Source organism: Cygnus atratus, chromosome 2, assembly GCF_013377495.2.
Source record: "Cygnus atratus isolate AKBS03 ecotype Queensland, Australia chromosome 2, CAtr_DNAZoo_HiC_assembly, whole genome shotgun sequence".
Lineage (NCBI taxonomy): Eukaryota > Metazoa > Chordata > Aves > Anseriformes > Anatidae > Cygnus > Cygnus atratus.
In genome coordinates, this window is record NC_066363.1 from 16,130,863 (window position 1) to 16,155,695 (window position 24,833).

Below are 24,833 nucleotides of genomic sequence, written 5' to 3' on the forward strand. Positions count from 1 at the left end.
ACAAATATACACTCATAACAGTTAGGGGGAGCAAGAATGTCCCATCATTTGGCTGCAAATGGGTGATTCCACCCAGGGTAAAAATGACTGCATATGAACAGCAAAATCTTTAGCAATAGAGGGCAGGTGTGTAGCATGCAATATGACATTGTGTCGGAGCTCCATGAAAAGGTCCGTACTGACATGGTACTGCACAGCACCGGGAGAAGGAATTAGTTCAGGTTCCAGATGCCGGATGACATGCCATGTGCTCAGGCTAATCAACAGGACTAATTAGCTTTGGCACAGCTCTGCTCTGATATGGTTATGCAGCTTGCAGCTCCAGAGCAAGCTCAGCACCGAGAGAACGCTCCGTGCTGTCTTACATGGGGCACACATTCCTGCCACTTTCGCCACATAAATCACCTTCACACAGGACTGTTACTCTTAACAGTTTTTCAAATATCAAACATTTGCTGTCTCATACATCTCTGAGAAAAGTATTTATATCTAAGAATTGCATATACATTTTTTAAGTCCAAATTTGCTTTGCCAGCCTCTACAGAAGAACAATTAACTTTCATTACTCGAACGTTATAATTTTATACAGTTTACTTAGAGACAGTTAAGATGCAAAATTTCCCTGAAATGGACAGCTTGGGTTTGTCTTCTCCAAAGGGATAAAAGCCATGAAATAGTGACAAATATGCCTTTATACAAATCAGGAGATGTTTTTTGTTTGACTTTTTTGTTGTTTTCTTTAACTGAAGGGCTAGTGAACAGCATGCAAAAGGAATAGGCAAACTCACACCAGTAGGAGTAAGTCGACTAAAAACTTAAAAAGCACATGCAAATTCCATAAAGCATGGACAACACACTCATATATTAAACAAATCAGAAAGCTGAGCAAAGACTACTACACTAGCTCAAAGATTCCAAAGAAACATTAATAACATAGTTACCGGTTTACTCTTTTTCCATTGCATCTATTAGAATTAGAAATTTAGAGGAGATCAGCAAAGGGATTTCAGCTTCAATTACAAGATTACATTTGCAATTATGTATTTCGGTAATTAAACCTCTAGTTGTCTATTTTCTTACCTTCCTTTTGTTTCTTTCTACAACAACCATAACTACATCTCAAAACTCCAAATGCACAGCTCACTATGTAAGGTCGTTTTGACAGTACATTCCCACTGTACTCTGTTCAGAGGCAACTCTGGTTTCTTTTGCTAGGTTCAAAAGGATATGACAAAACATGCTTCCTCTGCATTTTCTTGCTTGAAGTGTAAGTTCATCTTGTAAAAATCTGACAAATTAATGTGACTGTCACTGGCTTCTTTCCTATCTGCTTCAGCCCATTTCTGTTGATCACCTTCCTGGCTCCCAAACAAGTTAGTGACATGATCATTAAAGAGTTCAAACTGTGACAGTGGTTGGCATGTGGAAAATGAATGGAAATTGTACTCTGTAACGTCTGGAAATCTTGTTAAGATAAATATGCCAAATATTTACTACTACTTTAAGCCTAAGTAAAGTAAGCATAAGGCACAGTTATGTATTCATGCAGATTTGCACCAATATACTTAGAGAAATCCTACCTTCCCACAATTCTATTATTATATGGAAAATGTAGAAAGATGAATGAAGCATTATAGAAAGAGTACGTAGGGCAGGAACCTTCTAACACTCAGATCAATCCAAACCCTTAGAAATATAACATGCAAAGGAGTGATCCTTCACTGTTAAAGTGATTTCTTCTAAAGCTGTAGTTCTAAGGGACTGATGTTTCTGTTGTTGCGAACATTAGATCTGAAAGATTACTGCTTGGCCATACTGTTCTCAAGCTTCACTAAAAAGGCATTCCTTTTCAGTTCCAATTATATGAAGGATTCCAGACTGAGAAGCCCAATTCCACTGCCCAGTTTAAACCACTTCATTTTGACTGTGAATTTCTGAATTTCAGAAGTATTCTGTTTTGGTGAAACAAAAGAAAAATTAAAACCAATGCCCCCTCCCAGTGGAAAACAACAGAACAATGTCATAATACTGGAATAAATAGTGCCTTCAGGAACAGATTTGAAAGATGCACATGACAAAGCTCCAAAACGAGATGCACCAGTTTTCACCCTTTTGGTCAGGAATTTACTTTTAGAAGTTGAAAAAGACACCGGAAAAGACAGACTGTGAAACGTACAGCATGCACTCATCAGGAAGATGATATACCCCTAAATTACTTAAAAAAGGAAAACACATCAATGAACTTGAGCATTTTGGAGGATGTTGTTTCTCAGTGTCAGAAGACTGCTTCCTGAAGCTTTTTCCTGTGAATATGTCATGACCCCACTGTGTAGCTCAGAGCAAAGAAAAGGGCAACTGTCATGGCATCTCACACTAAAGCTCTTTTTTCCAATAAAATAAACAAATGAAAAAGAGCTAAGATTGTACTTACCTGCTCAACTTCTCCAAGAGTGACAGGCTGGGTCTGGTAACGAGCATTCATCCTCCTGTGCCTAATATCTCCTCGACTCCTCGTGGAGATGGCCCTGGATACTGGTTGAGACAGTTTGTTAAACAAAGCCATCTTTTCTGCCAAACTTAATGTGGAAGAATCTGGTTCATCAGATTGATCTTGCCCCATCGCCTCTTTGGCTGCTCTTATCTCCTCTTTAGCTAAAATTTTTTGGTGTGCTGATGCCTGCAAGCTGAAGAAACAGAACTGGAAATGAGTTTTAAAGATGCTGTTATAAAGTTTTAGAATCTTAACCTGATAGAAGCAGAAGAACTGCGTATGAAGCACAATAGCCAATGTAATATAGCAGCCTAAGTGATTATGCAGTGGTTCAACATTGGCATGATGGGTTCTAATTTAACAGCTGAAGATTTAAAAAAAAAGTTAAAATTTTTCATTCGCAAATTCATTTGATTATGACATAACAATTTTTTGAAAGGAGAACTCAAGATTGAAGACAGACTTTTCAGACCAATCGCTTCGTACAGAATACAGTTAGAGACATTTACAATGCTGCTGTAGAACAAACACTTGTCCTACAATGCAATTTATGTAAAATTCAGTTTTATTAGAAATAATTTGTGGATCATATATGATAAAAACATGTAGAAGATGGATTTAAATTCCAAGTTGGGGCTTCTTTTAGGTTGGCATAAATTGTAATGCCTCTGATAACTTGAAGGAGAATAGAGTTCAGTTTTGTTTTTTGTTTAGAGTTATTGGGGGTGACTCTAGAACAAAAAATAGTTTTGCAATATACTCCATTAATTTTGAAGATTTTTTGACCAATGCTGAAGGCAGACACATTCATTCATAAAAGCTGTAACTGCATTTGTCTCTACAATAACATTTTATTCACCTCTAGCTAGATTCAGCCACATTTATGGAATTAGTATTTTTTTTCTGTCGTGCTCTCTTTGCTAAAATTCTCTTGTTCAGAACGTAATAGTATTCTGCAACTTTACCTATAGGTGGTGCAATTTCTTATCTTTCCTTCAATTTTGCAAACTAGAAAAAAAATATATGTAGAGACAGACAAAGAGGATATGTACTGCTTGTGAAATCAAGCACCCAGCTTTGGTATTTTCACGTCAAGACGACATCGCTATATATAAAAGTACAAGAGCAAAGAGGGTTCTGCCAGGTTTGCTCACATGCATATTCATTTCTTTCACATATAATACACTTCTAGAATAGGTGAGTGTGGTTAGAGAGGTCCTAAAAACAGATGCTTGACCAAAAAAAGCTGCGATGTTTTATCATGCAAACGTAAATGAAGTTGACAAATGTTTTAAATATTCTTGAAACAAGTATTGACTTGACACATTGAAAAGGCATTCAAGATTTTAAAGATGCATCTGCTATTGAGGAATCTTGTGCTCCATGTAACATGCATGTTTATCCCCCCCAGTACCTGATAGGTTGTACAGTGCTCTTAACTACAGTGGGACTAGGTACTCTTGTCACTACTGTGTGGGTATTCACAGAACGTGAAGCAGGGGTAGGTTCACTTTAAAGAATTGCCAAGGAGGGAAAATTCACAGGGAGAGAGAAGAAAAAAGCATTAAGAAAAGCAATACATTAAGTGTTAACTACAGAAAAGACCAAAAACAAAACAAAACAGAAAAAAACAAATAGCAATGATTTTTAATTAACTGCTGTGAACTTTGCAAAATAACATCAAATACTTTGAAAGAACTAAAAGCCTAGAGGAGCAAACAGGTTGTCTCTTGAAGATGCTGTTACCCATAACATAAGCCATCTTTTAGCAGATCATCAGATGAACATCCATTCATCTTTTTCTCCATTTTCCCCCAAAAACTTTTTTTTTTTTTTTTCCAGGAAAATTTCATGATGTATGACCAAAGTGCAAGAAATGTTTTCAGGAAGTACATTTGAGATTTCAGAGTTTAAAAGGCTTTTCCCAATACAAACACATTCCATAAGAAATAGTGCAGATTTCCCTCAGTGCAAAGTATCCTTTTCGTTTGAGTTACAAACCAATGCTATGATTAATGCCGTTTACCTAATCTACGGCTTCATAAACCTTCGGCCAAATTACAGTTCATGCAATTTATGCTTTACTATTCCCTCTACTTCTAATAAGGAATTTCAGTATAGCTTCCCTTGTGGTTCTCAAGGAAGTTGGCCCTTAACAATAAACATTTTCCCTGCTACAAAGCTGTAAACACCACATATATGGTACTTATTCCCAGATTTAAAAGCAGGAACCAAAGTTAGAGCCAACACATGAACAAGACTTACGAAGCTGCAATCACCACTTCCTCACTGGTAATTGGTTGTGTGTGCGATCTATCCTGCAAACGCCGCAGTCTTCTCTCTACTGCTGAACTTCTTGTAGGAGGTTTAGGAATGTTCTTTATTTCGAATGATTTTTCCATTTCCTAAGTGGGCATATGTCAATTAAAACCATGAAAAAAAAGTTCTAAAACACTACTTTCTTTTCAGCTTTCCTGGATGCAAAGTATTAATTTTCCTGATTGTCTACTTCTGAATTAGAAGCAGGATATAATCTCACAGTAGCCATTATGGAGTTAAAATTAAATGCACGTTTCTTTAAATGTTGTTCTCAAAGATGGCTTTAAAGCAACAGGTCTGCTGTGTAGGTAGACGAGATGAAGTAAAAAAAAAAAAAGTATGTGCTTGGACTTGGTTAACTGCATTACACTTCATCCTAATGAACCTAACGATCTTCAGCATCTTGAATATGCAATGTTTAGCTCTGTTTTCTATTAAGAAAATGTAATACTTACTCTAAAAAGCAGCCTCTTTGCAGCTACACTTAGTTTGGCTCGGTCATCTAATTTTTCTTCATCTACAGAAAGAAAAAAAAAAGCTGAATGTAATGAATGTAATGAATCAGGCTCATAGCTTGTAGTAAGTGAAAGTTTTTCTGACTAAATGATTTCCAAACTCCCCCAAAATAACATTTTACTAATAAAAGCAGCATTTGCAGCAAATAAATTGGCTGTACTCCCTTTTAATGAAAGATATATCATGAACCAAATTGCATAAACTTTTACTTATATTTACATATACTGCATCAGAGAAAAATTCTGAACAGGATTTTGAGAGCAAAAGGTTTTTCTTCAGGACAGTTCATGTGATTTCAGGTTAAGTAAAGAAACTTTTATTTATAATCATATATGTATTAGTCTATGACAACACATTGACTAAGAAAATACTTTAGACTGAGAGATCAACCACTGTCTTAAGCTCAATATTCATCCTGCTGAACAGGACACCTATTTTCTCTCAGTTGACCAGACAAGAGAGTCTCTCCTGGCAGCTGGTCATTCTGATTACCATCTTGTATCCCCATATTTTAAAAGTTCAACTGGTATGCTTAGGAGCTGAAATCAGCATCCTCCAGATCCAAGAGCCAGCATCTCAAAGCTGCAGAGTATCAGCTTTCAAATAGCATAAGGCATTAAAGTCTAAATTTAGCTACTCATGAGATTAGCTTCTTAATTTGTGCCAGAGTTGCCAAGAGTGACATGAAGAAAAGAGAAGCAAGATGGCAGACGATTATATAATTTAATAACCAGCATCTTGCAACATCCTTAGCTGGAAAATACTTTGCTAATGTCAGTTTCCTACTATAGTGAAAGCTTTTTAGTTATTAGTCCTAAACTACTGATTAAAATGTGTATTTTTTTCCAGCTAGCAGTCAGATAAAAGCAATTAAATTAAAAAAGCATGCCACTCCACCCTCTACTCCCTGTATATAGTTAGGAGTCCACAGATAGACTTCTGGACTTAAATTAATCTGAAATTAAGTCTGTAGCAGACACGGCCCAAGGAAAAGTAGTATTTCAAACATATTATAGGAATTGATGCTTATATTCCGGTGGACTTTGTTTGCATTATCAAACACCACTTCAGTTAAAAAAAAATACATTTGTTCCCATGTCTTCCTTAGAAAATTGTATAGTGACATACCATCAGCAGTTGGTATTTCTGCACTCAAAAATGACCTAGTGAAAAATAATCAAACAGGAAGAAGTTAGCTTGAAATGAGACATCAAAAATGAGATTCAAACTCCATCTGAAGCAGCAAGACATAAAAAATTCTTAAGAATACGAAACTTGTCTATTTTTCAAGTTTCAACAGTTTCCACTTGTAACATCCTTCAATAAAGCAGAAAGGCAAGCAATCACAGCCACACTTACATAAAGTAAAAGAAAATGATTTCCAGTTCATCTTGCAGAAGATCTAAGATTTGATGCCAGGTCTTTTAACACAAAATCTGTAGACTTTTTTAATAGTAAATGATAAAGCAGGGTAGATGGGCTCTTTATTTTATATAACTCTTTATATAAAACCAGACAAAAGCTTTTATCATTAGACAGAACCAGACAGCTGTAATACTTTATGATTCACTGTTTACCATTTTATGCAGGGGGATTTGCAGCAAATTGGTTTTTGTTGGTTTTTATTTTATAAGAAACTGCATACTCAAGTCAATTGGAATTTATCCTATAACCAATACTCGATTATTTTTAAAGAGAAATGATAACCTTGTAAAATATTTATGCTAACAAATGAACACATTTTCTTCACAAGCTTGTTCATGCCTACCTGCACCAGAACACTACACAGAACCACATACATGCCTACCTATCCGTCTCCTTTCGTTCTGCTGATGTTATAGGTTGAGTTTTAAATCTCTCAGAAGTCTTTCTATTTTCACCAGGAGTAAAATAGCGCCTCGGCCTTCGTGGCCCTCTTTCGCGATCACCATTGGCAGACAAAGCGCTACCTGACGTTGACATCTCAAACCGAGATTCGCTTTTAAACCACATGATAGAAAGCGCATAGAAAAGAAAATAGAAGAGAGAAGTAAAGCATAGATGTAAGCATCTCTACAATCCACTAGAGATCACTCTGCATGCTCCTCCAGTATCATGCATGGACGTACACATCCCAGCTACCCCCATCACAACTTGGACTAGCAAGCAGAAGCACAGAAGCGGCCTTCAGACCATCTCAGCCTCCAATACACACTGGTGAGAGCTAAGCTGTGTGCTTTAAGTGCCCAACACAACTGACAACTGATGTTGAGTGTGTGTAATTTTGCCAAGGACGTGCAAGTTTCACACGAAAATATGTCTGAAATGTCACCTACAGGTCTGTTTTCTTGTTGGCATTAGCAGTTTCCAGAAAGACATTACGGAGCTGGGCAACAGAGACTTTTGTGTCAACCATGCCAATCTCACCATTTGCTGCGTTTGCTTCCGTGCTCTCCTTACTATGAAAAGATGCTAGCTTAGGAGCCACCGTATAGTCAGACATTGAGCGAGTCAGGACTTTATGCTTTGCTGTTGACACTTTCCAGACGGGACCTTTTGCCTTGGCAGGCTGCGATACAGACCCGCTCTGTATGTACATAACAGCTTCGCTCCTTTCTATGTTCTCCGGGGCCTTCAGGGGCTGCTCAGGACCCTGTCTCCTATTGCACTCTAGCTCTCTCTGAACTTCCGAGTTAACCTTCGGCTTGCTTGCTGAAGAGGAGCTCCCCATGGTGGTATCCAGTTCTCCTCCTCCAAAGAGGCCTTCGTGGCTCTTCCCTTGCTTGCGAATCTCAGATGGCAAAATCGGCCTTCTGCCTTTGGAAGCCTGCTCACCCTCCAAGGACTCCTCTTCATCAGGCTTTGCTCCATAACCGAGCGCCTCTTTCTTGTCACTCTCCGATGCAGGGGCTGCTGCTGATTTTGTTAGCAGGCTGACGCTGTCTGCTAGGAGGCGGCCGCCAACAGGGAGATTTTCTGGTTCTTCTGTTGCCATCAGCTGAGCTGTGTGAGCAATGCCAGCAGGCTGGATATAGCCATGTATTGGTTGGCGGACTGCGCTGACGGGCTGATTTATAACCCTATCAAAGGCAGATGTTTCTGTCTGAAGAGGCATGTAGTGGGCTGGCACTGGATGGGATTTTCTCTGAGGGACACTGTCTGTGACAGGTTCGGGGCTTCCACGCGCGCTTTCCTCTTTCACCAGTTTCTCTCTAACTTTTACTCTTTAAGAAAGAAAAAGGATCAAAGCTGTGAACAGCAATACCCAATCTGGGAAGGAACACAGACCGAGGGTACAGACAGCAATATCATATTAAAATAAAAAGCAATCTATATAAAAAAGAGAGCAATATTACGGTGCTACCCCTTCCTACCCCCCAGTATTAGCAGTAATATTGCTCAAAAACATTCAGGTGATTCACAGGCCCTTGAACATGCATGGCTCCTGAGAGGTAACCGAGCAAGCCCCGAAAACGGCCAGCATCTTCCCATTCGGTCACAACTGCATTTGGCCAACAGCACATACCCATAGTCTCAAACAAATAAAAAAACAAGATAATCAAACTCACGTTTATGTTATTAAAGTGTTGGGTTCATATTCTGTTGACAATCCTATATTTATTCAGATTTGTAAAGGTTTCTAAACATTGGGCAGCTTACTTCATACTGAGATACTGTTGCATACTTGGGGAGAGGATGAGAACACATGTTGGTATCTCCACCTAAACCTTCTGATGTTGTCTGAGATTTTGTTTACTTTTGTGTATCATGTAACATTTAAGATGTCTTAAATGTAGTATAACTTAGTACAGTGAGAAAAACATTGGAAGTGCAAGCCTTGAAGCCCCAGGTGAAACTATGGCATGGCTGTTGTTGTTTAGTGGGCTTGCAGGAGATCAACAGATACAAAAGAAAACCAGAATCAGGCATTCTGTTTTAAAATGTCTCACTACATTCCAACATGCAAAACCTACAGGAATGTTCCCAAAGGTTACCTTACTCCAGTATGTTTTCTAGAAACACTTCTAGACTTGTGGAGCACACATGCAAAACACAGAGCCATGTTCTACCTGTAGACACTTAATGCAACTCCGCTAACAAAAAAAACAAGCATGCGCACCTGGAGGCAGCCTTTGCTTTACAACTATACAAAATTATATACATATTATAACATATTATTAATATATTATATTATATTAGACACAAAGTTATTTTATACAAAATAACTGCAGCTCCACTCTCTAGCAGTTTTACAGCCACACCAGGTGGTCATACAGCTTACAGGGTGAGTATTAGTAAATATCACATACACATTGCAAATGGGTGTCAAGAATGATTTTAACTCTGAGCAAGGTTAGAAACCCTTTGGTCAACAGTAATCCAGCTCGAAGTACGTGCAATTCCAGGTTTGCTGCTATGGGACTTTTTGAAGTTTATATTATTAAAAAAGCACCACTTACATAAAATGAAAATTAATGTCTGAGAGGATTAATTCAGGATATCCAAATTTATCTGAAACACTGACCTTTCTAATATTTTGGTGTTTCTTATCTCTTAGTATTGGTGCACTTACCAGGGAACCTTCTCAAGTTTACTTAAACACAGAAAGTTTATTCACTGTTAAAAAGTGATTCTGTAAACTATAATGCATGTACCAAGCATGCTCCAGAACATCCACAATGATGTTAGCAACTGGGTTATAAGAATTATTTTAACCAGGAACATGGGAAAGAGTCTTCCTGCAATGCTTCGCAGGGTGGGCTAACAGCATGTGTTACCAAAGTGGGAGAAAGCAGCTGCTTGTAGCTCTGATCAAGATCTTGCTTTACCTTCCAGTATTAAATTTTTATTTTTCTTGCACCATGCCTTTGGAATTCAAGGATTTTATTGTAAGGAATGCTAATGCAGATTGGGTTGTGGTAGAAAAATCTGTTGGTTTGCAGAGTGCAAAACGAGATAGAATAAGGAGTTACAAAAAGTAGGGGAAGCCAGTATGATAATAGCAGTGGAAGAAGTGAGGGGCATTTTGTACTCCTCCATCAAAATACCAGTTGGTTGCAAGTCACAATAAAAGCAGATGCTTCAGAAAAGTTTCAACAGCTGTTTATCCACAAGAAATGATACTTTCTAACTCACTGCTGTTAAAGGAAAATAAAGGACAAATGTTAAATGATGCCAGGGTAAAGGGGAGGAAAAGGGAGGTGTTCAGTCTGATTGTTAGCCACACAGCTACGTTTTATGATACCTGGAGGGCCAGCTGATAAGTGAAGGTGTGTCCCCTTCCGAATCTTTCTGAAGAAACCACTCAGGTTTTGATTTCCCTGCACTACTACAGAAAACAGAACTTCAGGTAGTTTTGGAGAAAATCTCAACATTTGCTCACTCTCATCTCCCACTCTTCCCTCCCCCCGTTTGAGCTCAAAACCCTTTCATTTTTAAACAAAGATGCAATTACGTAGTTACAGAGAACTGTTCAGGAAAATAAAAGTACAGCACATTAATCAAATTACAAGGTGACAAACTGTGAAGCAGACTATCGTGTTATTTCCACAAACAGCTAAATGGTGTTCTGAACATTAATTTTTTGTTGTTGTTGTTGTTTTCAAAGGTAAATGTGCCAAGTGTACGCTGTCCAGAATTTGAGAAGGGAAAGCAACTCTACAATGTCACATTTGCCATTTGCCACTGCAGGTCAGTTTGGAGGATAGATTTAAGGACAGCTCTAAAAGTTGCTCATATCACTCCTTTAACTTGTGATTTACAGTGGTAAAAACCTTTCACTACCCGGTGGGTCCAAAACACAGAAGTAATATGAATTTAATGAAATTAGAAACTTAAATGGCTCTATCGTACTTCCTAAGAAATTCTCTGGAACAGCTGGAATCCCTCCCTCTTTTTATGACACCGTAACACGGCAGCTTCAGCAATGCAAACCCCGTGAGCTCTGAGACCCATCAGGTAAGACGTGCTGTGTCACTGCACGACTGGGGAAACAAAAAGCTTAAGAAACAGGCAAAATAATCCCCAACCTTGATCTGGTCTTCATTTCATCCTGTTTCCTCACTGGATTTAAAGGCAAAAAAGAAACAAAGGCACTGCAGACTCAACAGCCCTACAGGAAACAGCGGTTGCGGGCTCCCTACCCGTAGTTTCTTGAATGCTTTCCTCCTGTCCGCTTTAGTTCCCAACCCCTAGCAACAGCAGGTCCTGGCAAATGCTTTTAACCTTCCAACCACAGCCTGCCCGGCCACACTCGTGTTTACAAACAAACCCCCTGGAGGTGACAACAGGGCAGGCTGCTTCCCATTACATGTAGCTAACTCTGAAGGAACTCCTCACATTACACTAGAGCCATTTGGCATCAAAAATCCCACCAATTGTCGAATTGAGCTGAGGGTACTCTACTTTGGTTTTTATTAGCTGGTCATTTAATAAGAATGGTTGGAAAAGATCAAATCAGAGATTCTTAAGATAAATTGATTTGCAACAAATTCTCTGTTGAATTTGAGGACTCACCCACAGCTGTCACCAAATCCAAATCAAGCTCAGAACAAAGCCAACCACTGACTGTAGAAACAACTTTCATTTTCTTTCCCCAAATGTTTTTGAATTCTTCAAGGAGCTGACCAAACAGGAGGTGTTCACAGGAGCTTTACCAGGAGCTGGCCCAGTAGCTGAAATTGCTCAGTAGAAAGCAAACTTCCCATTTGCTTCTTAACGTGTACTTCGGCACATTTTATAGTGGGCAGGGCGCAAGCAGGAATTATTTGTATTTGATCATTCATCCTTTGAAGAGAGCAGTCAGAAAAATGCAAGCCATGTTTTGAATTTAATCAGCCGCTTTATTCAGCAGCAAACTGTACAAAATGTCAACTGCTACTTCCTCAGCACTTTGTTGTCTTCTCAATGATGGACAATAGGATTGATTATTGATACGTAGGAGACTGAAGTCATAGGAAGACCAAAGGCATAAAGCTCCTGTGCTTACTAAGCTGCATTTATTTTCCAGTTTGAATTCAGCACACTAAAATTTAACAAAAACAAGTTTGCCATACATATAATGGGAAGCTGCTGTCAAACTGGCACCCATCTGGAAATTGAGCTTTTACTGTGCTTGTGTAAATGGCCTTGTGAGAGACATTAACTTCAAACAGACCACGTGGAAACAGGCAATGACTTCTTTACCATTCGGAAACAGGAACAAGTGTTTCCGAGGGTTATCTGTAAATCTCTGAGCATCACACAGTGGATACACACTAGCACAGGAAGTTGTCAGGGCATTAAAACAAAGAATGGACTTTTGGCAACTTGGCCTTTAAAATACCACCTAATGTCTACACGTGTATCCAAACAAGAAACCAAATCCTAAATTCAAGCTTTTGGCTGCTGTAAGAGCTACACCATGTCTTTGCAGGTGCAGATGGTTTCCTTTAAAAGACATGAAAGACAGTAGTTGAGGGAAACCTGTTGTACGCTAATACTGACCCAAGCCTTATCTAGAAAGAATCTGATATTCTTTTGCAGCCAGCATTGTAGTAAGCTCCACTTTCTTTCTTCCACTTTTGCCCCAGTCTCTCATTTGTTAGTACAGAACTTCTGCAGAGCAGCTTAAGTGAAAACCAACCACACTACAAATGGGATGGAACTGTTCAGTTTAATCTCAGGAACTGCGCTAACAGCAGGACCCACCTGAAAATGGATTTTACCACTTTCTTACTTGGAAGGGGAAAACAACTAAGTCCCCCCAAAAAGAAAAACCTTGCAGATGGGGCCTGTCTCCAGTTCTTGCCAAGCACAACTGATCCCATAGTGCTTCACACAGCACTAGATCTCACAGGGACATATAACTTCTAACAAATGAAAAAGTATATCCCCATTAAACAGACTGCTTCCTTAGTTATTTCTCTTCAGCCCAACTTTTGCAGTACCTTTTGTCATAGAAAGAGGTAATGCTTGAGGTGGCAGCTTTAATAAGAAGCAGCTGGAATTAGTGAATGATGTGATAATGCTTTTGCCCTGCTCAGTCTGAATTTGTAACTGGTTTATAGAGCTGCATTAGAAAAGCACACTGGGCTAGCTCTGATTCCTTTAAGGCACAAATTTTGGTAAACTGCTTCACGAGAACAAATCCTTGCTCTTCAAAAAGCAGAATTTAAAAGTGAAAAGATCTTTTTAAAGATACCTGACTTCTCCATTCTGAAAGTTCATCTCTGAATGAGCTCATTGAGGTGGTTCTCTACAGCCATTATGATGTTTTGCCAGGACAACTGCCACCCCACCAATGCTGCCAGCAGCCTAACTTCTCTCGAGCTGGAAGAGAAAATTATCTACAACGCATTTCATTGTTCTGCATCTCATTGGTTTCCCTTTACAGAAAGGGAGACTAGGGTTGCTTTATGAAAGTAAAGAAAATGAAACCCCCTTTTACACTGCAGCAGACACGTTCTCGGCTATAAAGTTTGATAGGCTACTCTCTTTGATTTCCTAAGGATAAAAACTTGGTCCCTTCCTTCACCTTATAAAACAAAGAAAACAACTTATAAAACTAAGAAGGAACCAGCCAAAACACTTCCTCCCAATTTTCAATACCCCTTCCTATCAGTAATTGGAATAGTCAAGAGATTTATCTCAAATTGACTGTCTGAAGCTAAGGAATAGTATTTTGTAGTATTTGAGTTGAGGCTGCTTCAGAGACAAGTTTTTGTGGTCTGGAATAACCCAGTCAGCTCAATGAGTTTCAGTACAACTCTGTTCTCAGTTCTGTGGATGATCTTGCAATGATTATTTTCCTTACTATAGTAGCAGAATTGTAAGATTACAATATAAACTAAATAAAATATAGTACTTCCTAAGTATGCTGGCTTTCCTCTGAGGGCTTTTTGTTGTTTTTTTTTTTTCTTCAAATAATTATATTCCTTTAAAACTTCAGTTGAATTGTGGGATTCCAGTGATATCTCATACATACATCTATCCATGCAAAAGAAGGTGAACAGATTACAAATCACCTGAATAATGAAAGGATATGAAAAAAAATATTAGAAGACTCTCAACAGTGTGTCCTATTCAATAAAGTGAAATTAAAAAAAAAGAAAGCGAAAGTACCTTTCAGCAGTTTACAAGCACTGTAAATAGGTGATTTGATCAATCCACCACGTTGTTAACCTTTGACGTGGAAGATTGCTTCCTCATTCAAACTTTAAGGGAGTTAATAAGAAAAGTTGCAACCATTTAATGACTTTTAAATAAGGATCAGATTTTGTGATTTTGATGGAAAGGATAAAGAAGTCCAGTCAAGGTAGTTTGTTTCTGAACTCACTGCTTCTGTGGTTAAGATGGAAAAAAGTCTAAACTTTTCAGCTTATGCCAGTTCATCTCAGCTTAGAAACACTTCTGTTTAGAAACTGTCAGCAAGTCTCTGCATGATGGAGATGTGTTTGCAGTGGAATTCCTACTACAATTGGTATCCTTTTTGACTGCAACACTCCAACATATCTTCTTTTTACACCTGTTATTTTTCGTATATGCGATGATCTAGAAATTGAAGAATCAGACTTAAAGAAAAACATAAGATTTAAAAACTCTTAGTCAAGTGTTGTTTTTCAGTTACCGTAACACCTTGATAGTCTGTTTTTGCATTACCATGTGGAACTACAATGTAAAATTAATGAAAGCTTTTCTTTTCCTCTTGGAAAAATCTGGTTGCCCTGCTGCTGGATTAAATTAGTCGAATCTGAAGTAATTCAGCATACCAAGAAAGAGACTATGTTTTCCTATTTCAGCATGGAATTTTAACTCCCCCTTCTGCCCCTTCACACATGTACCCTGATACAATCTGAGGGATCAACTATCACAGTTCAAAAGGGTTTTCACATTTCATAGCAGGAAAACAAGTTGTCTATTTTTTCAACTAACCCAAGACACTTTTCAGTTTTTAACTCTGAGACCTGTTTTATCTTGGCAGAAACTGTCATAAAGCTATTCAAATCTTCATTGACAAACAACTTGCCTTTACTTGGAAACCCTGACCAAACAATTACAGGATACACGGGAGAAAAGTTAAAGGCTTGCTATAACAATTAATGAAAAAAAGCAGATTTAGAACTGTACCTGCTTCAATTTCTAGTTTGTATAAATATCTTAAACATCAATTATTCCACTCTCCCAACAGGACCTAATCTTAGCATAAATTCTCTAAGTATAAAGGTAAGTCAAGCGCATAACTGATCGCAGAAATACAGATACCCACTTCCTTGTATCAGAAATTCAATAAATCCAACCAAACCAGCCTGAGACTGTATTGCTGAGGGCTGGTGCACCTCTGCCAGGAAGAGAGGCTGAGGGAGTTGGGGTTGTTCAGCCTGGAGAAAAGAAGGCCCTGGGGAGACCTTGTAGAGGCCTTCCAGTACCTAAGGGGGGCCTACAGGAAAGCTGGGGAAGGACTCTGTCAGGGAGTGTAACGACGGGACAAGGGGGAATGGCTTTAGAGTAAAAGAGGGTAGATTTAGATTAGACATTAGGAAGAAATTCTTTACTCAGAGGGTGGTGAGGCACTGGGACAGGTTGCCCAGAGAAGCTGTGGATGCCCCATCCCAGGATGAATGCTTCGGGAAGCCTGGTCTAGTGGAAGTGGGGTGGGAATTAGATATCTTTAAGGTCCCTTCCAATTCAAACCATTCTATGATTCTATTAGACATTCAAAACCCAATAAATGCATTCTTCAAGGGCAATAAATATATTCTCATAAATAGTATAGATACTGCTGCAGAAGGTGAATAAGTTAAACAAGCAAATTGTATAACCAAGCAAAAAAAATCATGCTTACCTTTGTCTGATGTTACTGTGCAAGGGCTGGTCATTCTGCAAATGGATTGGTGAGGCTGCCCGCTTTGGTGAAGAAAGGGACTCTCTGGGGGTTTGCTTTGGTGATATTGGCACTTCGTTATAAGAGGAAGATTCTCGTCCAGAAAGGGTATGAGAGACGGAACTATCCAAGGTTGCTGATGGGTCAGAAGCCTGTCTAATGGCACTATCATCATCTGCCTTTTTATCACTCTTTTCATTTGAGAGCTCTTCTTTAGCTGGGATACCATCTTTTTCATGGCTGGAGTACTCCTTGGATTCAGAAATCACACTCTTTGACTCCTTCGCCTCAGTCCTGGATGAATACAAGGAGCTAGAGTCCTTACTTTCATCATCTTGCCTTTCACTTTTCACTCCCTTTCTTTCCAAACTGTCGGGATCTTTCCTTGCCCGTGTATATCTAGACGAGTAGTCAGAATCCAAATCAGAATCAAGAGATAATCCGTATTTTTCTGCCAGCTGACGCCGCCTCTCTGCCTTGTACCTAGCTATTCTTTCAGCTTTAGACTCTAGTTCGTGGGTATCCATGTTTCCTGTATACAAGGGCTCTGTATTTCCTCCTGTGATTTCTGCTCGGTATCTGGATGACCTGGGTTGTTTTTCTACAGAAGAATCTGAAGTTTCCTCCTCTTCATTTGATCTTCCTGTCAAAAGTACAACATATATGGGCCAATCCATCCCCAAACTCCACCACGTACCACACCCACCCTTCACATTAAGTGGACTAAGTGTTTTCCATTTTCTTACAAATCAAAATGTACTAGTGGCTGCACAGATACATTACACTTCTGCACTATAGTCTCTGAAAACACATAAAAATGATTAAGTGTGTATTAGTCACAATCCTCTAAAAGTCTCACATCAAATTATTCTCGTAAAGCAATATATATAATTGACCTTTATCAAATAAGACAATCATAGAACTAAAAGACGTTAAAAAAAAGTCTGCACAGCTGTCCTATAAAACTCTTCTCTGTGAACTGAACGTATGATAGGGGTAGAAAATAAGTAATTTAGCAACAGATTGACTTATATATACTACTTACCTAAGTGGTGACTGTATGGATCAGTTGCACGCATATATCTTGGTGTATCTTCTTCTAGTAAACGGTGTGTGACTGACCCTGGGCAGTTTTGTAGAAGCATAGGTTGTGTATCATTTTCAATTCCTTCTAAGCGTCTAGCTATTCTCTCTTTTCTGAAAAAGATTTGAAAAATGTGAAGTCAAATATCTTTGAAGATTTGAGGGGGGAGTTTCTAAGAGGAGGAAACAAAACAAGCTGTGTGTTTTGTTTTATGGGCTAAAGACTTTTTTCTTTTTTACCTTTTCATTTCCAAAAAATCTTGGTTGTTTGGTTCAAACAGTTTTCTTAATTCTGAAACTGAGACAACAAAAGATTATACAGTTTATAAGCCACTAAGTTTCAGAAACTCAAAGAAACTTGCTAAAATACTTCAGAATAAGAAGGAACAGTCAAAAAAGTTAAGAGGTTTCTCATAGTTTTTGTCTGGTAACAAGTATTTACCTCTTGTTTTGCTACTTTACTAAGCTTGCTGTCACAAGTGCATTAAGCACATGGGCACCGAGGAGTCCTCCAAGTACTTCAAGGCTATGCTAGAATCTGCTATGCCACCTGAGCATTTTTTGAGATCTAGTGTAAACTGGACAAGTTATATTTTGATTAGGTAACACCAAGCTTACACGCTGTAGTAACTGCTTCCAAACCAGGCAGTATGGAGTTATTGCTTACCCTGTCTACACAAAGATTGGTGACCATGTTTAAAGAGAAAAATGGTGTCCCTTATTCCTTACTTCCTCCTCCCACACGTGGCTCATGACTGGAGAAAACCTGTGCAAACTACCATGTACTCTCATGATATTTCTGCATGGCTAATCACTTTCTACTTTGCTAGTTTTCCCATTCAGTTTTAGTTGGACATACTTTCCCTCTCTTGCCCTAAATTGTTAGGTGGTGTTATGTGCTAGTAGACAGCTGTCACAGTTCACAAAACAGTAGTGAACCAGCAGGAGGCATGATAGATGAGGTAATCCCTATATATATACATATGTGTGCATGGTTATCAGTGATGTTCGCAAACCACACTGGAGCAGTGAGTGCTACGTAAACAAGTGTGGTGTGACCTCTTACCACCAGGAAGAGAAACCATCCAAGCTGTCAAGGGATGCAGTGGATTGGAGTGGGGCTGGGAATGTCAAAAGGCCCTTGAATGTCATTGCCTTAGCAAAGACACGGTGCCAAAAGGTGTGCTTATGTTTGTTTGTTTTTTTAAGCCAGAAGCTGAAGCTATTTTAATGCAATGCATCTCTAGATTTCTGATCCTGTTTACCCAGGGATCAGAAATGAAAGCAAACTATAGTCCACAGCCTGATAAATCAGCCCAAGACTGCCATCAGAAACACTTGATGACTCAGGAGAGTCTAGAAGACCACACCAGTGTAAAAGTAATTCTATCAGCTCTATTCCCTACTGGACTTCATAGCTCTAGATACTTGTTAAACATTATTGAAACACCACCCTTTTAAAGGTCAGGTGCAGTTTCTCTCCCTATCTTCTTAACTGTTAGAGTTTATGGGCAAATCTAAGTCAGGTTTTCAGCTGAGCTGCCACATACCCAGGTGGTTTTCTGTAGTCAGTATCAGTGCTTGTACATCATAGTGCTAGATACAGTTAGTGCTAGATACAGACAGATGCCTTTAACACTGGCTGTTATATTACCCTTATGTGCTGAAAAGCCACTAGGACTCCAGGTAAAATGCCTCTGACCAGCAAGACTGGATGGATTCTTATCATGACTACTCAGGGAAGCAAATGAGTGAAGTATTAATACAGAACCTGAGGCTACAGATGGATGCCTACAGGGAATACAGGGTACACGGGAGAAAAAATCATCTGGGGCACTCTGAAAAAATCCCAGTCTACAGTTTTACAGAACAGTCTAAAACTATCCACTTGAATTTTTCAAGCCAGGTTAGTCAAACTGATTGTCATCATGCAATGAAAAATCTAAGATGTACACATTTGATATGACTAGAAGCACAGAGTAGCTAGATATAACACAGCTAACCCATGGGGTTACCTCTTCCATACCTAGCTTAAGCACCTGCAGCAAAGCAGATTGAAGCCTACACTATTAACCAAGCTGACCTGCAAATGAAGATAGTCACTGAAAGCCAACAAGCTCCAGGTAGAGATCGCTGGAGACAGATGGGGACTGGACTTGGCCAATGGAAAATTTGCATGCTGAACCAAGATTAAAGCAAAGATGAGCCCTGACACTGCGTTTTCGTAGACTTTTCTCCCAATAAATGGTGCGTTCCCACTGCTGCCCTGCCTACTCAGCTGTGCTAGCGGTGGAACTGTATTCAGCAAAGACTTTATCCATGTGAAACCAGCCGTCTCACGTTCACACTGAAGGAAATGATTTCTCATAAATACTTTGCTTTCACCTCTGCCAAACCTACTTCTGTTTAAGTTTGTCCTCTGGATATTAGGGTTTTTCTGTTCCATCTGTTGCCTGTACATACATAAAATGGTTAACACAAAACCCATAATTGTTCTGCCACTTCAGACAGGTCAAAGACCTCCATAGCTCACAGTTAATAAAACCACATTCCATCCAAATCCTGATCATTTCTCTTCCCTAGTCACCAATTTATATGGTCCTTAAAACCATCACAGAACAGGCCTTTTACATAGTTTTAGTCAAGCTCTGAAACTGAGCTTCATGTAATCAATCTTTTTTTTTCCTCAGAAAAAAGGAAATTTGCCTACAAGTCATTCTCATACAAGATATTTGGAATTTCCGAAGAGCTCCCAGCAGCATTAGTTCAACACCCTCCCACTATGTGTTAGCTGAAGTTCCAGAGATTCTACTACAGCTCTGCAGTCCTAAAAAGAGCACTGGACTCATGAAGCATCTCTCCAACACCTTCCCAAACAAGATGGGACAAAAATAGCATGGGACTACTCTAGGCTGCCTTACACTTTTTCCACACTTGAGATTCCAGACAGTAATTTCAGCTGGGTTGGCCAATATCTACGGAGCTTTTCTTGTGAAAACAGTTTCAGTAATATTTTTCATCTATACAACGAAAAAAAAAAAAAAAACCATATACAAAAAAAGAAGAAAAATGCAAGATGTCTTCTACTGCTTTAGTGATTTCTTTTTGTTAAATAAAATATAGGACTTCAAATCATGAAAGCTAGTTGGAAAAGTTTCTGTCCCAAGGACTTTGGTTGGCCCTTGCATGCTAAGGTGATCAGGTTTCTCTTTTTCGGTTTGCAGTTTGAATATGCTGGTGCCAGCTTCCAATCTGTTCATGAATGGTTTTCCACATTACCATCAGAAACCATAGCATCTCAAAGACATCCATGACAACATAAAGAATGATAACACCTCTACCTAAAAGGTAGCACAAAGATCTGATTCAGCAAACATGATTCTGATATAGCACACGAGAAACGACTAAAAAGCTTAAAATAATTTGTTTCACAGTAAAAGCTCCTTATCGAAGATACTTCATGCCAACACGTCATAAGCATTGTTGGTCAGTATAGTAAAGGGAAAGAGGAAGAACCACAACAGTTTAGGAACAGCCCTGGGCTTCAAGCTTTATTTTAGAATGTTGAGCAGATTTCTGTGGTAGGATATCCTCTCATGCAGATTGTCAAGAGGCATCTTAATTTCGGTAACTGTAGACCTTCAGAGGTCTACAGTAACTGAGTAGAAGGTCTACAATTACCTTGTCAGACCAGATACTTAGCAAAAGCAGCATTGTTCCATGTCTCATCCCATAATAATAATGAAAAGTACATTTGGAGTGCACCTTATAAGAATTTTATGAAAAAAATCTTTAAAGTGATAGTTTTCTTACTGAATTCAGAAATCTTTCAGAATATAAATGTTTTTGCTGAAAGCCCTCTTTGATAATAGCAGAGCAGACACGTGCTGATAAAGTTGCAGACATGTTCCAACACATGCAAATTTTGTTTTTAAATACACAAGCTGTAAAAACTGAGTCAAGCTTTCCAAAAGTCTCTAGCAGAGGGTGGAGATATACGTTTATAAAGCTTGCACACAGGTATAGGTTTATAAAGTTTGTATAAAGGTGGTTCAAAACGAACCTGCCACAGGCATGCTTCCTCAATTGCAACACGGGTATAAACATTTTAATTTTGAGGAAAATGTAACACACTAGTGAAGCCAACCAATCTTGTTCCTTCCTTCTCCTCTCCCCACCTGAAGAGGTGACAGTCTACAAACCAGCCTGGGGAAGCTTTTACCTTCTGTTTATGCTAGCAGAGGTATGCTAATACGCTTAATGCTTAATTCCAGGCAGTGATGCGCTAGACTCTTTGAACATTAGTTCTGTCCCTGTCAGTTGAAAATTAAATATACTCCTCTCATTTTCCAGCAGATGCAAATGTGGACCAAAGTTAACCCCTAGATGGGGCAAATAGCCTAGATTTTCACAAAGTGCTTGGACTCAAGTAACGTAACTATCAGCTCCCATTACTAACTTTTGTTGGAGTCTAGTCTGATGCCTTTATCTGATGCCTTTATTACAAGAATAACATCTTAGGAAAAGAAGAGACATCCCGAAATAGAAACTAGTTCACTAAGAAACGACTTACAGAGAAAATTTCTCAAGTGAAGGCTCTCACAATTAACTTACTGCCCATCTTGGCCAGCATAATTGTGAAGCTAAGTACACGGGGTAACAAGGGACTATTTATTCTTACTGGCTGGTGCTCTCATGTAGTCTGTACTGTATAAATGCATACAATTTTATTCTAACACTATGCCAACGAAATCTCTTTCTAAACATTTGTAATGATTATACTACAAGAGCAAGCATATTACTTAAATGTTATGTTGGAAGAAGTAAGCTGCAACAAATGACACAAAAGAGAAAGCCAGTTAGTTCTATTTCACTGGGATTAGTGCATCCAGCCCTGTATTTTGTGTGAAAAGGGTAAATACCATCAGTTTCAAAAGAACATAAACACAGTTTTAATCAAAGTTCCAACAACACAGTTTTAATCAAAGTTCTAAGATCTACAACATGCCTGAGTGAATGGAATATGCCATTTACATGGAGCTCCTCCTTCAAATGCCATCCTTTACTGGTCAATAACTACTTCCAAAAAGATTGTGATTTCCTCTAAATAATAAAAGAGAATTTCAATTCTCTCCAATACCTCAACTGTATCAAAAGATAAAGATGGCAGCGATGTTTTCTTCATAAGTTATTCAAAGTAAGATAGAAATTTGAAAACAAAAACAGCTGTTTTATTTCTTCAGCAGTTTAAGGAGAAAAAAAAATCTATGAGAGACAGGATATTTGAGCTATTTTTCTTGCTTATAAACAATGTTATGCCAGAGTTGCTATTTCTAGAATAATTGGGCTATTGTGAGATTTACTACCTACTGTAAACAAAAGTTCTTGGATGGCTCAAGTCACAAAGCTAGCCACAACCCACCTGCTGAATTGTTTAACAGAGTTAGTGGTAAGAGTGTTGGGAATACTGCTGGTCTACTTTTCTCCAAAATGGTCTCATTAACAACAAAATGTACCTTATGTAGTACATGCAAGATTAAAATTCTGTGTGTAGTCAGTTACTCATGTAAACAGTGATTCTACCAACCACTGGGGGTGACTGGAAAGAGCTACGACTACAAGCCAAATTAATGCCTTTGAATTCAGTACTAATCTACTTAGATTACCTCTCTGAAGTTTTGAATTTCAACCACTTTTTAACCTATTTAAAACTAGCTAAACAAAACTGAGCCTTATGAAGCAGGGACATAACAAAGCCTTGTAAAAGAGCATTGTGATTCATCCCATTTCATCCCCTATCATACTTCACAAGGAAAACCCATTTACAAAACAGCTGTGCTTAAGTGATTTTAACTGTGCTGTGCACTTGAATAGACTAAATTTCATATGCTGTTAAATTATCACTTGTGCTCATAACATGTCTCCCTTACCTACCTTTTGGAAGTACTGCTAAGAGATTAGCATCAATATCCTTTGTGCTGTTTGCAAGTTCTTCTTTATCTTCAAATGAGAACTCCTTCTGAAAACTGAAAGCAACATCTGGTTTACAGAACTGTGGCTGTTTCTGCTACAAATCAAATAAAGCCAAGATGTAACCAATTTACTGCAAGATATTTTAGCAGAGATACTGAAGAAAATACTTTCCATAAGAACGAAATAAGAAACAACCCCAAGAAACTCACAAAGCCAAACCCAACATAATTTGAAACTTATTTGGAACTGACTATGACACATTTTTGCATTAAATTACTGACCAGAGACTGCTTTCAAAATGCTCTACTAGTAATTACATTTGAAATAATCTACATAGAATGATTCTCCATAAATACTAAAACATATTTCATCAGATGCAGTACAGTACTGTATGTACACTACACCTAGAAGCCTTCTGCATGACTGCCCTGTTGTTGTTACTGCTCTGATCTCTGGATATTATTTGGCTCATAATACAGTAATATGAGCAGGTCATTCAGTTTTATACCTCGTCACTTCAAAACAGCAAAAATGCCTATTTAGATAAGATAAAAATCTCTTTAAATATGTTCATTAAACATACAAATTCTAACTCTAAAATGGAAGTATTGTAATAATGCTCTACCACAGATGCTAATTGTCTACAATGACTTTTTTTTTGGAAAGAGTATTTCTCCTTGTGGGTAAACAAAATGAGATCTATTCTCCATTTATTAAAAATGGATGAAGACCTGCTGTATTCTGCCATTACGACTTCTAATCTATCCCAACCAGGCATAGAAAAAATATACTAGTCTTAAGACCTTTAGTAAATTATGTAGACAGGTGTAAGATATAAAACCCCACAGTGATTCTAGGCTCTTCATTTTATCATGGAAGTGATGCACTATACAAATTGCTGTCATTCTGACGAGATAAATTACAGAGCTTTACTACTGGAAAATCCTTTCTTAGGACAGTTTTTAAATTTTTTGTTTGTTTTGAATCAGCTGAATACCCTTTCATCAAGGATATTTGGTAGAAAAGAAGAAATTGTCTTTTTTTTTTTTTAGTCATTATTCCAGATGAAAATTTCTCATTGAAAAGTCTTAAATATAATGACCAATAATATTCTACATTAACTCCAAGAAATATTTGCTTCTTAATCATTTACAAATAATCTTCCCTTGTTAGAAGACATTGTGGAGAGAATTAAACTCTTGAAATGTCTATAAGGAAACCGGGCTGTGTCACATCCAGGCACCATGCCACCTGCTGCAAATTGTCTCCAATAACTGCACTTAAAGAAATTATTCCAGGTGCTGCCAAGAGAAGCAATGCTAGCCCCCACAGAAAAGCAATATCAAATAGAAGATTAATAGTGGCAATAAGCTGTCCATTACAGAAGACTGTGCATCCATCCAGGGTGAAAACACTTTAATGGAACTTAAAATATATATATCAGGTAGTGGCCACAAGCAAATGGGTGCATGTGTCATCTGAGACTGGGCAGAGACTAAGACAATTAACTGCAAGTTTCCATGTGCCTAACCCCTCACTGCAAGCACTCATGGCTTTTATCAGCCTCACAGTATGTTATTTTCTTACTGAGAACCCCAAGGTTGAGGGACT

General features: G+C 38.4%; 1 protein-coding gene across 6 annotated transcripts in view; it reads right to left on the reverse strand.

Moving 5' to 3' along the window:
- Positions 1–24,833, reverse strand: part of SVIL (supervillin) — a 137,737-nt gene that overhangs the window by 39,996 nt on the left and 72,908 nt on the right. For 5 of the 6 annotated variants that reach the window (XM_035545202.2, XM_035545204.2, XM_035545205.2 and 2 more), the window contains 8 exons: positions 23,184–23,275; positions 17,490–17,547; positions 17,212–17,363; positions 16,128–16,809; positions 6,455–6,489; positions 5,266–5,327; positions 4,757–4,896; positions 2,432–2,684 (listed from right to left, as the gene is read on the reverse strand). In XM_035545202.2, coding sequence (XP_035401095.1) covers positions 2,432–2,684; positions 4,757–4,896; positions 5,266–5,327; positions 6,455–6,489; positions 16,128–16,809; positions 17,212–17,363; positions 17,490–17,497 — 1,332 coding nt within the window. In that variant the 5' untranslated portion in view covers positions 17,498–17,547; positions 23,184–23,275. The remainder of the gene's footprint in view (positions 1–2,431; positions 2,685–4,756; positions 4,897–5,265; positions 5,328–6,454; positions 6,490–16,127; positions 16,810–17,211; positions 17,364–17,489; positions 17,548–23,183; positions 23,276–24,833) is intronic. The other variant, XM_050708610.1, reaches the window with a different exon arrangement.